Raw genomic sequence first — 16,582 nt, forward strand, 5'->3', positions numbered from 1 at the left:
TCTCAAATACATAATCTATTAATTTTACAGTTAATTACAGTAAATTTTTTAAAAAATATCTCGTCCAAAAGTTTTACGGAGTAACTTCCCAAGCTCCCCATTATTTGCCTAACGAATTTCCAAGTGCCTCCCTATTATTAGTTAGTTTAACAAATTTCCATTATATGTCGAGGCTTGGCTTAAAAATTTAAAAGAGACGAGTAACAGGTCATTGCGCCGGCATTTTGGCGCGGAAGGCACAAGTACTGCTGGTCTAGTTACACTAATAAGTGAGGGAGGGACTTAATGATACTAATCCTAATTTAAGCGAGGGAGCATCAGCGCTATTGGCGGCCGCTGTTCCCCTTTCCCGCGTTCGGTTCGCCTCGCCCATTGAGGTAATTTGATTGGTACCATTTCCGAATACTGGGGTTTTGATTTTTGAGTTTCGTATACTTCTCTCGCCTTAATTTTGATTTTTTCATCATCCCTGCTGTTGCCGCTGAAAAAAAAAAGAAAAAAAAGCCTGTGGATGGAAGCCCTAATTTCTGAGCTCAAAAAATAGACCGGGAATGCTGTGAATATCAGTTGGCGGACGGTTCAGGAGGGTGGATTGGAGCGAACAGATAAGCTATTAATTTTTAAAAAAATGGAAATGAAGAAGAAGAAGTTGGTTACGAGAGGAGAGCTATTAGACCGATGGAGGGGTATCGAAGAAGAAGACGATGATGAGCAGGGTCAAGACCTTCACAAGCGTCGCCGTCTCCGCCAACTCAAACAAGCATGGTCTGTTTCTTTTTCTATCTTCCTCTTTTCTTTTTTTCTCTATAATCCGGGGTTTGAGTCTTCTTTGTTGTGAAATTCGTCCACGGGATTTTGTTAACATCGAAAACATCATCATTCTTTCTGTTTTTCCCCCTTTGTCTTTCTGGGCTTTGGGGTGACACTTGGTGTCTTATACTGCCGCCAACCCTCTGCTAGAACAGGTAAATCAAATTATGAACAAGCTCACCCTCCTATTGGAGCAAGTGTAATATTAGCCTAATCACAAAGCACAGTGAAATACACCCCCACACCCGTGACCTGCCTGCAAGCACATTTTGACACCCGTGCACCGACTCATGCTTCATATAACTCAGGATACACCTTCAAAATAAACATGGCCAGTTCAAGCAGGAAGGTTCTCCGTTACACCGTGGCTAGCCAATTGCATCCTTCTTAGAGAGTGATCACTAGCTTCCTACTTGCACTTTTGATGTGTGAAATGAGGCGTCTTATGCTTCGATGTCGTGACTAGCTTCCTTCTGCTTTGAAGGTTGTTGGTCCATTTCCTCATTGTAGTTCCTCCTCAATCGTCTCATTTAATTTTTAATGTAGCTTATTTGGTTTTGTTTGTCTATCTGAATAAGTAGTTAGTTATGTACGCAGAAGTGGTTGTTTTGTCTTGTTTCGTCTAAGTTATCTGTTCATGATTTTTTTTATTCAGGTTTTCTGATGCATTCAACTTTTTAATTGGCTTGCCCGACGACAATCATATTTGGTGCAGCTCTTGGGATTTGATGGGACCTCTTCTGGAGACTTTCTATAATTATTCTATAGATGAGCCTCATGGTTCGCCTCTTAAGATTTTGTGGACTAGGATTTCTGAAGAAATGCGACATTGCACTCAATGCATCTCTCAGCACCATCGCACCCAGGATATGTATCATATGGATTATGATCCCAGTTCCATTGGACCTCTTCTGGAAGTAGTCCGTACTCTTGATGAAGAAAGAATAAGTAAAAATCTGAAAGAGATTAATGCAAAAGTAGCTCAGGGGGAGTTGGATCCAGCATGTACTAATGCTGAAGTTGTTTGTGTGATGTTTGAGGTGCTTTGGATACCTTTTCCAATACTTATATGTCAATCTCTCTCCAACAGTGTGTAATACTATTATCTGATGTGGTTTCATTGGTCTTTATTTGCTTTCTCCACGCTGATGTTGAAATGCCTCGCTGCATTTGACATATTTAACCACTTGCCCACTGCTGAAGAAAGTGGAACAGAGATCTATATTTTGTTGCTTGCTAGATTCCTGTTTCAGAGTGTCATGATAATGGAGTGGCTGAGATTGCTAGGAATAACCTGTAGTGGGACTAGGTTGATGAGATTAATAATTATGTCCTTCAGATGATCCATCCATTTCCTTAAAAATAAAACTACCTTGCTGAAGACAGATAGATATTTGAATTTCACTTGGGCAGAAATGGCCTCAAAACAGGGAATTGGTTGAGTTGGTGACATCTTCGTTCTGAATTCCTGAGCTTAGGGAAGGCTAGAGAGAAAGGATTGGCTTTTTAATGAAAATCATTATATAAATGAACAAAAAAGGTGGGATAAGAATGAAGGCAGAACCATAGGAGAGCAGAAAAATTTTAATTCTTACAGGACTATGCCTAACACAACTCCCTCTTGTAACAACCGAAATAAATGAGGCTAGGAGGACGTGCTTAGAAGAAGGGAATTGAAATCACAAAAACTGTAAGTCTTACTGTTGACGAAGCATGACTTTCTGAAGAGTCGTCATGTTTCTGCTCGTCTCTTTTCTTAACAAATTGAAAAGTGCTTGATTATAGAAATTAATTGGTCTAAATTCTTTTCCAGTGGCTTATATCTTGATATGAGGCTTGCATTTGATGATGACTTAACATTAAGGTGGCAACATCTGTAGTGGAAAGAACACCAAACTATAATTAAGGTTGGTTATACTATTAAAGAATCTGAATTGTGTGTGTAAATTTGTTTTGAATATTGTGAGTGAACAATTACATGGATTTTTGATAAGGTAGTCTGCTTAAGTCTTAACAAATCCAATATTTAGTGACGATTGAGCATTTGGATCTATAACTAGTAGTGCTTTTTCTTTGTAAAACTGAAAGAAATTAGGCTTTAGTTCTCGATACCCTACTGGACTCTTATTGTATCTGCCACATTATACAACAGAATTTTGTATAACTATTTTAGGGATAGGGTTGGAAAACCTCTGGAGTATTTGGCTGCTGAATGTATAATTAGGTATGATTATGGAAAAGAGTCCAGAAATTGCTTGAAAAACATGTAATGGAGTTTAATTATTATTAAAATGCCTGAATACAGAATTGTGTATGATGGACTTTAACTTGCTCAAAATGCCTGAATGCTCCTTGAATCTGCATAAAGGGTCTAAGAGGTGATTTAATTCTTTCCTAGTGATCATTATGTAGTCTCATGGAACTAGCTTTGGTCTAGCTAACAAGCCTCCTGTTATGGTATACAGCTGTACTATTGATTCTTCAACTTCTTTTTTGTTTCTCCTTTTTACACCCTTTCAATTGCCTTTTCAAATTCTTAAATGCCATCCTATACTGTTACTGTGGCTCTCATTTTTATCGCTTTTGTTAGTTATAGGTGCTTTGGGGTGTAAATGAAAATGCTTTTTTTTTTTAATAACTTTTGTAACTATATGGTGATACATCATATCTTGGTTGATATTTTATTGAGGGTGTGCTTCATCCTCTACTCTGCTGTGCATTGTCATGGTTTGTTGGGTCACTGCATATAGATTTTTGATTTGATATAAATATGTTTGTTGAGCTGCAGGTTTTGATGTTTCCCTTCTTGTTGGATGATCAATCTTTGGCTACTGAATTTGAAAAGTTCATTGAAGCAATTGATAGCTCTCACGAACTGACATTGGCCGGACATCAGCAGTATCCAGTAAGAACTTCCCCTCACTTCTACTAACCTTCAGTCTTTGATTGAGAGCTTCAGATATTCTTAATGATGTTCTCAATTCTTTGCTTAGGGAGTTTATGCATTACTTTTCCTTAAAAGCAGAAGAACACGTTCTATTGGTTTTCGGCTGGCTGCACAAATGGGTAATGTAAGGTACTTTTCTAATCTTATTTTATGGTGGCATTTAGCTGGAAAAGTTGAAACATAATGTTTTTGATATTGTTGATCTTGCAACTGCTCTTTGGTTTAAGGGGTTGTTATGGTAGTTACCTTGTAGTGATTTGGTGGACGCAACCTTATTGGCGGAGGCTGAACATGGTTCATTCTTCTTACCATTTTTCAGATGATTCAATGAACTATCCTGAAACTATGGCATAGATTTGCCTTGTTATCCCTTTTGGCTTGAGTGGTTCTAAGTGAATAGTAAGCATAAAATTTGCCTTGGGAATTTATAAATGCTCCTAATGGTTTTACACAGTTTTACTGTTGGTAATATAATTTGCTTTAGATATGCCAAGCTCTTGTTTTTGTGGCCCGGTGATCAAAGATTCTGGCTTTATTGCTAATTGTTTATTTTCATGGATTTTGATAAGTTTTTATTCTATGCTGTGAAGGAGATCAGCTGACTTGGATCCTCTGCAGCCTTTGCTGAAGAAATGTGTTAGTCTTCTGGAGACTGAAATAGTGCCATCAACTACTGAGACTTCTAGACCTAGGGTGCAGCTGGACCGAATAACTGTATGGCTCGGGATTAAAGCATTGTAGGAAGCAGTTGCTTTAATTCTCAATGCTAAGTTCTATTCTTTTTTTAACTTTTCTGCTTATAGTTCCTTTCTTTTTGGGTGTTTTGAAGGCTTGGGTTCTTAGAACCTCCAGCATTTGAGGAAGGGATATTAGACCGCTACCCTGTTTTTTTGAGTGTCGTACTTAACCAAATTAGTGATGATCTTGAATTTTCTCACGCTGTTAATTGCCTGAGGCTGCTTTTCCAAATGCTTGGTAAGGGTCCTCTAGTGCATTGCTCTCTTGTAAAGGCATTAGATTTTCTGTTACTTTAGCTGATATTTGACCATTTTGTTGTGCTAAGGATATAAGCTTTGGTGGAGATCAACATTGTCTCCAAGTGTTATGTGTAATACATTGCTAGGTCAATGTTTTCATACTCGTAATGAGAAAAGCCACAAAGAAATTTTTGATCTTTTCCAGCCTTTTTTGCAGGTATGTCTGAACTTTTTTTGTCCTGATGGTTTCAAGTTCACCACCAGGGTGTTCTTTTCTCTTTATTATCTTCCTGAGTTTCTTTATGTTGTATCAGTAATGCTGCTACTAATGTGTGTCTATCCAGTCTCTTGAAGCTTTACAAGATGGAGAGCATGAAATGCAACGGAGGCATCTTCTTTACTTCCTTTTGCATCAAGTGACCGTGAGTAGTAACTTCAGTGTACTGATGCGAAAAAAGGCTTGTCAGGTTAATTCCTGCCTCTGCAATGGCTAAAGAAAACTTCATACTTACTTTCATTTTTACTTTTATAGCAAATTCAGCCTTTTTTATGAGGTTTCTCTGTTTGTGCAAGATTGCTCTTCTCATTGTTCACCGAGGTTACAAGATTAACCCCCCTTGCCCACCTTATGAATGTGCGCACATGTGGTATGTGCTACAACTCTCTGTCAATATTTTAGATGTGTTGGCTATGGAAGTCTGCAAGATCATTCTTCTTTGATGAAAGTTGCCTAATTTAACTTCTATAATCAAAATTTCTGCATAAGTTCTAGTAGGGCTCCAGTGTATATTTGATGATGTCAATGACCAGATTTGAGGGTTTTTGCATTTCCTGATAAGCAGGTCTATGTATACAAACCAAACAGCTTAGAAAGCAGAAACTAAGGTTTGGAACATGGAAAAGTAAATTTACTTGAATATGGGTAACTTTTATATAAAACTAGTAGTTGTTTATGTGATAAAATATTTCTTAGCTTGTACTTGACCATGTAGTTTGAATTATTTTGTCTAAAAATTGTGCATATCTTAGCCTTGTGTAAATGAATTATTGTGTATGTAACTATATTTTTAGGTCTCAAGCTTTTTGCTAAATTCAAAGAAGAAAATGACTTTGTCTTCACTGGATTTTATAATTATGTTTTGAAAAATAAACATGTGTTTCACTTCTCACATACCTTGTAGCTTTATGGATGTTTAAGATTAGCTACACTTTTTTGAAGTTTATGATGAATATAAACAAAAATTGGTCTTCAAATCTCCGAGGCTGATAAGCAGGATTTATGTTTCACTGTCTTTGTGTGCTTCATTTACCTCTCTAGTGTTCTTGGAGTTTTTTCACTTTGAGATCTTGGATCAGGTGATCCTATATATATATCCTTGTGTTTGCTGGTGATATGGCTGTATTGATTTGCAAGTCCTTTTGTTTCAATCATCCAGGTGCCCTTCTCTTGTCTCTTCTTTGAAGGATTCATCCCTTCATATCTCACTGAGACAACCAGCCTTGGATCTTATTCAAACAGTTGTAATTTCTGATGCTTCTGCTTTGGTTGCCACAATTTTGAACAATCATTTGCTCTCATGTAACGAAAAAGTTGTGCCTGTTGAGGCTAATGATGAAAATGACAACAATGAAGAGCTCCTTATTGGTGAAGATATTGAAGAGAAGTACACAAGTTGTTGGAATGAATTCCATCTGCAGATGAAAAATACTACACTGACATATAGGGAGTGGCTGTGCATTCCAATGCTATGGTTTGATGTTCTAGTTGGAATTGATCCTTTGATCCTTCCGGTATCATTTTCCAAAGCTGTTTTTTGGGCTCTATCTCGTTTCTCTATGGTAGAGGCAGAGTATAGCATCCGAATGTCAGTTTCAATAGGGGATTTGCTGACAACCTGTGCTTCAGAAATTTCTCATCTTTTTGGTTGGAAGATCCCTTCTGGTTCTGACGATGGTGGAGATAGAGCAGAGTCCAAAAACTCCATTGGTGTCTCAAAAATGTATATTCCTCTCATAAGGACATTTAGGAGGTAAGTTGCTTCTCTTTTTTTTTTTTTGGCTGAGTGTAACTCCTTGTAGTTGATTATGATTTTGAATCTTGATTACCTGCATCTATTTGGGAAAAGGAACAGAAAACAACACAATTTTTTCTTTTTCTTTTGAGTGGATTGCAGGTTGGCTTCCCACTATATTTTCAGAATGGAGCAAAGTGAACTGAAGAAGCAGTGGACTTGGGAGCCAGGGATGGCTGATAGTCTGATTCTTTTTCTTGTTGATCCAAATGATGTACTAATTTACATTTAAAAAAGAAATTCTCTAGTTTTGGGCAAATTAATGAAGTCATATTTGCTTTGTTTTGTTTATTTTACTTATACTTCCTCACTCTTTCTTCCCCTTTTCCGTGTATATCATGTTCTTCTAACGGTCAAGTCTGAACTCTTTTCTTTTTGGTCCAGAATGACAGACAAGTGAGTAGGCTTATCCTTGAGCAATTTTCAGGCGAAAAGGGCCTTACTTCTGGTCTGCGGTTTCTCTGTTCGAGCCAATCTTCATTGGCAGCCATCTTTCTGGGGTTGAGGCATGCCCTGAAACTGGTAATGTCCGGTACTGAACCGAATTAATTTCTTTTCTTTGCCGTGTCATGAATAACTATATTTTGGCAGTATGAGACTAGAGTATGTTTCACGAGCTAATAAGGAACTTTTTTTGGATATTTGTTTGGAGCATTTTTGGCTATTTTACCTTTCGATCAGTATCATCGTGATCAAAACTGTAGTAGCGTAATCTCATTAGAAAAGAGTTTGATTCATTATGCAAGTCAGCTTACGTGCATAAAATGGTGTTTTTAGAGCTGTAATTGACACTGATTCATGGTCTAGTTCCTCTGTTCTCCAAATTTCTCTTCCATATTACATGCATTAGATGTTCTTGGAAGTTCAATTAACATTTATTAGTGGTCTCATTCCTCTGTTCTATCCGCATTTTAAAAAAATTTTCCATTGGAAATATTGTTCTGGTTACAAATTCTGTACTATGATCCAACATCATTTCCAGGTTCACTTGGATGCTGTGTTGCTGAACTTTCAAACGCTACACCATTTCTTCTTTGTGCTATGCAAATTAATTAAAGAAGGAAATTCATGTAGAGATCCAATTGCTCGGGGTTCTCGAGGAGATTTAAATGTTCCAGAGTTTTCTTCCCTAGGTGGATTTTTAAGGCAGCCTGTAATTAATCTGAGAAAGGACGACCTAAATTCATCTGTTGTCAATTCTACAGTCTGGGAGAAATTCTGTTGCTCAATATCAGAAATGGCATGGCCATCTGTGAAGAAGTGTTTGGCTGAAGGCAAGGCATTCAAAGATGATAAAATATCTCAGGTAAAGAAACTTGTAATAATTCTTTGTCTTTGAGTATTGTACGCTTAGTTGCAGTGGGCATCTCTATGCATTCATCTATTCCTTCACAGAGCACGCAAGTTTGAACTATATGTTATTGTTCTCTCCATATTACGCCTGATTTAATATCAAATGATGATTTGATAAACACACTAGGGATCTTGTTAAGAATTTTCGCACTACAATAGCTGTTTAATGCATGGATACATCTCTGAGCTGTCTTAGTCAAACAGTAATGCTAACACTTGATTTGCCAGTGCATTGACCTGTCAGTGTTGTTGCTTTGGTGGTTATATTTTACTCAGTGTCGCTTGTCCTTCAAGTGCTCTTAATGACCTTTTTGAGTTAATACTGACCGTAATTGGTGGTATGCCTTGCGCATGATGACCTGCCTTGGTTTCTCATGTTGGTACTTTACCTTCTTCTGGAAGCATACTAAAACACCCAAGAGTCCTTCCCCAAATAATTTTTTCTTGAAACACTGAAAAACAGAAAAATCCCAGATTGCTTGACGTACCAGTTAGGCGTTGTGGAAGATTATTCGTTTGTCATAGCACTTTATTTCTTTGTCATTTGATTCACAGTTAACTAGCATTCTCAGTTTTTGGTTTCAGATGACAAGTGTCCGTCTACTTGAGATCCTTCCTATTATATTTGGTGAACTTTATCCAAATTCAGGCCTCACAATGAAAGCTATAACTGACATGAAGTGGCTTCATGATTTCATGGATTGGGGTAGGTCATCACTTGCTGTGGTGGCTAGATACTGGAAACAAGCTCTAGTTTCTTTGCTGGGTGTGCTTAAGAAGTCATGCAGTCAAAATACTGCTTGTGCAATTAGGGCTGTGGAGAGGCTCATCTCATCAGGTGAAATATTTTGTTTTTATTTCCTTCTTGCCTCAATTTCACTTGCAATACGAGCAGACTCATGCATGTGCATTGCAGATAATGTTGCAATGGATGAAATGAATGATCAAGTCACATGCCTCTCTCTTTCATTGGTGGATGACGGTTCTTCTGCATTAAATAAATCAAACATGAAACCCAAATCAATATTCTCTGAAGAGCTATTGGACGGGCAAAATTGTTTGCTTGAAAATGTGAAATTGTTATCCTCGAATGCTGTAGAAGAACATATGACAGGCTTGGATGGATTAATTGGTAGAGAGAGGGATAATGGGATAATTCTTCTGGATGATGATGAAAAACCAGCAATTTCTGCTGTTGAGAAGATTCAATCTTATCTTGGGTTGACTCAAGATAGTTTTGATAATAAGGCTTTTTCTTCTGTTCCTATGGAAAGAACTTTGCATTGTAATGAAGAAAATAATTCTACGACTGGTTGTTTGGGATATTCATCAGAAACTCTTTGCGAAGGAAGTATAGAGGGTTTTTCACCTATCATTCAGAAGCTGGAGATGGATAAAACTGAAGGCAGAGAGTGGCCTGCACCTGACTTGATGTTTAAGTCCATCGAGAGTAAGGAAAAAGAGATTAGCCCTAAACACAATAAGAATTACTTTTGTCCTCCACAAAATGTATCTGACTTAAAGTCATCGGATGAAAGTGTAGATTCAGGGGGAACTGGTTCTTCCAAGTCTCAACTTGGTTGGAAAATGAAAGCACCAGTTGGTACAAGTAATATCTTTAACAGCAACAGCAAGGACCACAAAAGCGATGACAAAGTTCTAGAAAAAAGTCATCTAGTCACAAACAAGGTATTACATCATGATAGAGAAGATGATTCATGGGATTTTTCGTTTTTCAAGTCAGCAAGGCCTCACAAATCACTGTTATCCAAACCAAGCAACCCTGGTGCTAAACGACAAGTCATTCAACTCAACTTACCCATGCAAAACAGGTCTGGGAGCTGGAGGCTGAATCTTGAAAAGGGAAGATTTAAGGCTCCCAGGCTTGATGATTGGTATAAGGCAATTCTAGAGTTGGATTACTTTGTGACAGTTGGATTAGCATCAGAAGACAAAGGTGGGAATAGGAAGTTTGGCAAATTGAAGGAGGTCCCTGTTTGTTTTAAATCACCTGATGAATATGTTGAAATTTTTCGTGCACTAGTACTAGAAGAATTTAAGGCACAGCTTCACAGTTCTTTTCAGGAGATGACATCTTTAGATGAGATGTGTTATGGAGGTATTTCTGTGCTGTCTGTTGAGCGAATTGATGATTTTCATATGGTTCGCTGTGTCCATGATGAAGCTGAATCCTCGGGTTCTAGGAGCTTCTTGGAGAATGATCTCATATTGCTTACTAGGCAACCATTGCCACGTTCTTTCCATGGGGACATTCACGTGGTTGGGAAGGTAGGTATCTGCATGTCTGCATCTGTTGCAAAATGATTTTTTGTTTAGTCATATGAGTTTAGTTTTCAGTGCCCATAGGAATGGATGACGTTTAATACTTCTTCTTTCTTTCAATTCATTTATCCACATGGTTTTTGGGTTTCTTTAGCGGCTGTAAATATGCTAAAAATTTTATTTTCTCTCTACAAGTGCAGTGGTAACTTTGTCTCAGTTCAAGCTTAGGTGGCTGACAGTGTTAGTTTGACTGCAGATTTTTCAGTTTGTTAGATTTCTCCTGGAATCTCATTGGATCTAACAATAAAATTTGAAATATCCACATTGGGCATGTTTAGATACAAGTTTTATTTGCAAAAAATTTTGGCTTGCATCACAAACAAATTTTCTAATCGCCTTTTTATATTGTCAACCATCTCTTCGTCCCACATACATCACATCATTAAAAAATGCTACAGTATCATTCCAAATAATATATTTTGAAATAATCGCTTATTCAAACACACCCATTGTATTTTGCTTTGCATTTCTAGATAATTGTTTTCACCTTGGTGATATTTTTGTGCTTAGGTTGAAAAGCGTGAAATAGACATTAAAAGAAGATCAAGTGTCTTAGTTCTCAGACTGTATCTGCAAAATGGATCTTCTCGTCTTAATCGAGCTAGAAAGTTTCTTGTTGAACGAAGTAAATGGTGCATTAGTCACATTATGAGCATTACACCTCAACTCCGAGAATTCCAAGCATTGTCATCATTAAGAGAAATTCCTTTGCTTCCTGTTATCTTGAATCCAGCCTGTCATACTGGTGTTAATAATTCTAGAAGAGAAAATCTTGGCAGATTGTCTCAGCCTTTGCAGCAGGTTTTAAGGTCCTCATATAATGGCTCTCAACTGCAAGCTATCTCTGCTGCTATTGGATCATTTGATTTGAAAAAGGATTTTGAAGTGTCCCTTGTACAGGGTCCACCAGGTCTGTTTACTCCTCTTATATTATTCTGTTTTAATTTCTTTTTTTCCCTGCTCTGTTGTTTCTTTAATATGCAATTTTGTGTAATTTGTATGTTTTGCTGATTTTGTGTCATTTGTATGTTTTACTGATAGGGACTGGTAAGACTAGAACAATTTTGGGAATTGTGAGTGGTTTGCTAGCATTTTCCCGGACTAGGGATAAGAAAAGAACGGGAAGTCGGGATCCATCTTGTACGACTAGCTCTGACATGCATTCCAGATCACAGATCAATCAGTCTGCTGCGATTGCAAGGGCATGGCAGGATGCAGCATTGGCCAAGCAACTACATGAAGAGGAAGACAGGAGCACCAAGTCCTCTGGCAGTTGCAGTAGAGGACGGATTCTCATCTGTGCTCAATCCAATGCTGCAGTTGATGAGTTAGTGTCTAGAATATCAACTGAAGGGCTTTATGGTTGTGATGGACTGATATATAAACCATATCTTGTTAGAGTTGGCAATATCAGGACTGTTCATCCGAATTCACTGCCTTACTTTATTGACACACTTGTTGATCAGCGTGTGGTTGAGGAGACTGCGAATGATGGAAAGACTGAGATTGGTGTGGACTCAGTCTCAGTTCTTCGTTCTAATCTGGAGCGTTTAGTTGATCAAATCAGATTTTATGAAGCCAAGCGTGCGAACTTGGTGGGTAGAGATCCAGATACAAGAAGACAATTAGAAGGGAGTGTTAAAGGTGATGACTTGAAGGAGCCAATTGATACAGAAATTGAAGCAAAGCTGAAAAGATTGTATGAGAAAAAGAAAGCATTCTATAAAGATCTTTCCCATGCACAAACTCAGGAGAAAAAGGCCAGTGAAGAAAGCAAAGCTCGTAAACAGAAGTTGCGAAGGGCTATATTGAAAGAAGCTGAAGTTGTCGTGACTACACTGAGTGGCTGTGGTGGAGATCTTTATGGGGTTTGTGCTGAATCTATCTTGAGCCATAAGTTCAGCAGTTCAACAGAAAGCACCCTATTTGATGCTGTTGTAGTAGATGAAGCAGCACAAGTATTTTGCTTTCTTTTTCATTTGTTATTACCCTATTTTTATCCGTTCTCTCTGTTGTTTGTTCTTTGGTTTAAATGGTTCTTCTGGTATGTTTTTCTTGTGCTTTTGATTCATAGATTTCTGCTGTAGGCCCTTGAACCTGCTACATTGATTCCTCTTCAGCTGTTAAAGTCAAAGGGAACCAGATGTATAATGGTAAATGCTAGGGAAAGAATGTGTAATTGTCACTATACCATGAGAAATGCTATTGAATAGTCTCTCTTTCTTGAAGGTTGGTGATCCCAAACAGCTTCCTGCTACAGTTCTTTCTAACATTGCCAGCAAATATTTATATCAGTGCAGCATGTTTGAACGTTTGCAACGTGCTGGTCATCCTGTTGTGATGCTTACCCAACAGGTAGTCTTTAAGTATTATCATCCTGTTTGAATGGTAAACTGAAATTTGTATGAAAGGAAATGTATTCTATTAGAGTGTCACATACAGTGATTTACATATAGTATTTGATGCGCTGAGTCAAGCTGTTACAGCTTAAAAGCTGGGTGCTTGTAAGGATATTCCTGAATCAAATGCAGCTTAGAAAATGGTCCTCAAATATTGTGAATCCAGTGAGGCCCCATTTTCTCTCATTTTTCATTTGTGGCCCAGGTACATAACCAAGGACCGAAAAACGCAAAATTCTATAAAATCTATAGAAAATTGAGACACATACCTTACAAGCTTTTTCAATGACAGAATCTAATAAGACAATATCTGCAGAACTATTTGCATTTAAGAGTAAAGCTAAGGAGTGAATGAATATTTGAATGCAGCACCTAGTGTTTGGGAATCTAACTGTAAAGGAGCTTGCCTTTGACAATTTCAGTTGACTTAAACAGAGATTGGACATGCCAAATCAGAAAGCACATTGAAGTTAGAAATTAGAAAAGGTCCTGATGAATACAGTTTAGAATATTAGTTGCTCATTCTGTGATTGCTCTCTTTGATCCATTGTCATTGTTGGGCTACTATCCATGAATATTGGTGTTATGCTCTTGCCAGTGTATCTATGTATGAGATATCCAACATATTCTGAATATGTCAGTATAGGATGCACCCGGAGATATGTCGCTTTCCTTCGTTGCACTTCTATGATGGGAAGTTGAAAAACGGCGACCAGATGTCCAGCAAAGCTGCAGTCTTCCATGAGACTGAGGGCCTTGGCCCTTACATGTTCTTTGATGTCGTTGATGGACAGGAAAGTCATGGTAAGAACACTGGTTCGCTATCCCTCTACAATGAATGTGAGGCTGATGCTGCTGTTGAAGTACTAAGACATTTTAAGAAGAGGTATGCCTTCTCCATCTTCAATTGATCAATTGCCATATGATTCTCTCTTGTGATAAGTGGGGGGTTTTTGCCCAGGTACCCATTGGAATTTGTCGGTGGAAGGATTGGTGTAATAACTCCATACAAGCGTCAACTTTCTGTTTTGCGTTCACGATTTTCCAGTGCATTTGGTTCTTCTATTTCAGCTGAAATGGAGTTTAATACAGTTGATGGTTTTCAAGGTCGAGAGGTTGACATCTTGGTACTTTCCACGGTTAGAGCAGCTGAACATCAGGCATCCAGATTGAGTTCTAGCAGTATTGGATTCGTTGCTGATGTTAGACGCATGAATGTTGCTCTCACAAGGGCCAAATTTTCCTTGTGGATTTTGGGAAATGCAAGAACGTTGCAGACAAACGAGAACTGGGCTTCTCTCCTGAAGGATGCTAAAGAAAGAAATTTGGTAACACAAGTTAGAAGACCATACAACAATCTTATCTTCAATTCAGCTTCACATGAAATTCCTCCCGACGAAGGTCCTGGGAATCATTTGAGGCAGCTGCAGCACGTCAATAAGGTAAAAGCAGTTGCCAAGCATGCTGATGTGCAAAACAAAAGGGCCAAAGATATATCTGAAAAGAAGAGAAAATACATTATGAGTGAAGCACCTGTTGATGCTGTGACAGGTGAAATTGAGCATGTTGTACCGTCTGTAAAAACCGTTGCACAAAGCAAAATAAGAGTCACGAACAAAAATAATTCTCCGTTGGTAAAGGATTTTGCATCTGTTTTTGTTGAAAATAGCGGGGGCCAAATATGCCAGGGTTTGAAGCCTTCCATTGATAGAAGTCAAGCCGGGAATGAGGGAACTTCTGGTAGAAGGATTAGCCCAATGAAAATTAAGAGTATGGAACTCAATTCACCAGATGGAAATATGGGTGGAAATTCGAGCAATGACCAAGAGCATTTGGAGAAAGTGATATGTGAGAATCGTAGACATTTGAAACGTCAAGCATCCCGAAGGCGTTTAGGTCCTTCCAAGCATCAAAGAAGTTCGCTGATGATGGACACAGGCGTAACATCTCCTGAAGGAAGCCTGAGTGCAGACAGAGGTTACGTTGAGAAAGCTTCAGGTCAAGTAGAATTGCCTAATGATACAATTTTGAAAAGAAAACAACAACGTGATGCTGTTGATGCTCTTCTTTCTTCTGCTCTTATATCGTCAAAGAAGCCCGAATCCTCAGCAAAATCTGTGCCCGTTAGGACGCTTTCCTCAACTAGTGTTGAAGGTGGTGTAATCCGGACCCGAAAATTGGGAAAAGGTAAAGACCTAGTCACTTGTCTTCAATTATTTTGTTGCCATAATTGATTTCCTTCCCTTCATGACGGCTTGCTCAATCCCCAGCCCCACATAAAGATACTCATATTCCAGCCACGTCCCCCATAATTTCAAGGAAAGAAGAAATACTTGATGAAAGATAGTCTAGCTTCGAAGGTGTAATACTTTTACTGGACTGGCTGGAGAGTTAACCAAGCATGAGAAAGTAAGTCAGAAAGTTACTGTTTTCTTTGGTGTTTGATTGAAGTGTGCCTAAATCCAATTAATAGCTAACAGCACTTTTTCATACAGAAACTAAATCTGGAGAAGAAAACAAAGAAGTTGCCATATAAAACTTCTGGCTGCTGAAGAAGGGAAGATGTCATTTAGCTCTTATTGACACACCCACGATCACTTCTAAAGTTGATGCTCTTGTGGAATTATTTAATTCCGTAATCAGGCTCGTGATCACAAGAGGGAGAAGGCTGTGGACTTTAAGGGGACTGAGGTGATGTGATATCTTCAAAGGACCTTGTGTACGTGATAATAGTGGCTTTGCTGCAATCTTTCAGCTTTAATCTGTCTTTCCAGGAAAAAGATTGGCGCTCGTCTTGGCAAAGGCAAGCTGTTGCTTCTGCTTTCTGGTGGGTTAGATTTGTTTCGCATGGCTAATGTTTTCAAGATTCTGCTTAATTGATAGAGACATTAGTCACGCGACTTTGAGGTCATTGGTTTGAGTCTCAATTCTCAAGCCCCCCCTCTCTCTTTCCTCTTTTTTCCCGCGCAAGGCTTGAAGTCTTCCTTGGGAGGGGACTCAATTGTTGGTCTTGTATAGTAGCCTTCCAAATTTAACGAATCAACCTCAGTTGCGTTGGTTGTCCTCGGCCAAATCTTGTGTGGTACCAATGCAAATATTAGAAACCAATGCATGAGAGACTCAAAAGTTAATTTTCATAATGTGGGAATTTCAGTTATATCTTGCTGGTATCTTTTTGACCCTCAACACTCAAGACCAAGATTCAAACTCTAAATCCGATGGTAGAAAGAACTCTAATAATAATCTTTTTTCAGCCTGTTAAACTGTTTTTTTAAATAAAAAAATCGACTGCCGCGTGTTGCTTTTTGCAGTTGGAAATCGGAATGTCTAGGGAAATCATCACAATATATTTTTGAATTACTTCGCCTGGTATCATCGTTATAGCATTGTTCAGCGAAGATGTTTATGTATTGGAAACAGTCAGGCTAAATTTAGTTCATGTAAGGAAACAGTCAGGCCTACTTGTTTTTTTCAAATTATTTCTTTTTCAATGTCATATAATCAACGTATGAGTAAGAGCACTGGAAGACACTTGCTTTTATTAATTATATTTTCATCATTTGTTTTATCATATAATCTAATAAATTAAAATCATATAATAAAAATGATAATGAAAGTGCGATTACAAAATTGACAACATTTCCCAAGACAAGATTTCAAATAATGCTCCGTCCAAACACA

The 16,582-nt window shown here is 38.1% G+C and overlaps 1 protein-coding gene across 7 annotated transcripts; it reads left to right on the top strand.

The window, feature by feature from the left end:
• The first annotated feature begins 171 nt into the window (after window positions 1-171).
• Window positions 172-16,058, top strand: LOC113739584 (uncharacterized). Of its 7 annotated transcripts, none has more exons than XM_027266848.2 (24): window positions 172-377; window positions 496-765; window positions 1,466-1,850; window positions 3,599-3,715; window positions 3,804-3,886; window positions 4,348-4,494; window positions 4,587-4,732; window positions 4,821-4,951; window positions 5,079-5,201; window positions 5,308-5,381; window positions 6,171-6,764; window positions 6,909-7,020; window positions 7,191-7,328; window positions 7,789-8,112; window positions 8,745-8,997; window positions 9,076-10,448; window positions 11,013-11,412; window positions 11,544-12,460; window positions 12,590-12,655; window positions 12,732-12,857; window positions 13,548-13,787; window positions 13,863-15,088; window positions 15,172-15,310; window positions 15,397-16,058. In XM_027266848.2, the coding sequence occupies exons 2-21, from the start codon at window positions 629-631 to the stop codon at window positions 13,590-13,592; spliced, it is 5,691 nt and encodes a 1,896-aa protein (XP_027122649.1). In that variant the 5' UTR covers window positions 172-377; window positions 496-628; the 3' UTR covers window positions 13,593-13,787; window positions 13,863-15,088; window positions 15,172-15,310; window positions 15,397-16,058. The 7 variants fall into 7 exon arrangements, with proteins under 7 accessions (XP_027122649.1, XP_027122642.1, XP_027122647.1 ...); XM_027266841.2 differs by having other exon boundaries at window positions 174-377; window positions 13,543-13,787; XM_027266846.2 differs by having other exon boundaries at window positions 174-377; window positions 3,804-3,881; window positions 13,543-13,787.
• Window positions 16,059-16,582: the final 524 nt, after the last annotated feature.

This window comes from Coffea arabica, chromosome 4c, assembly GCF_036785885.1.
Source record: "Coffea arabica cultivar ET-39 chromosome 4c, Coffea Arabica ET-39 HiFi, whole genome shotgun sequence".
Classification (NCBI taxonomy): Eukaryota; Viridiplantae; Streptophyta; class Magnoliopsida; order Gentianales; family Rubiaceae; genus Coffea; species Coffea arabica.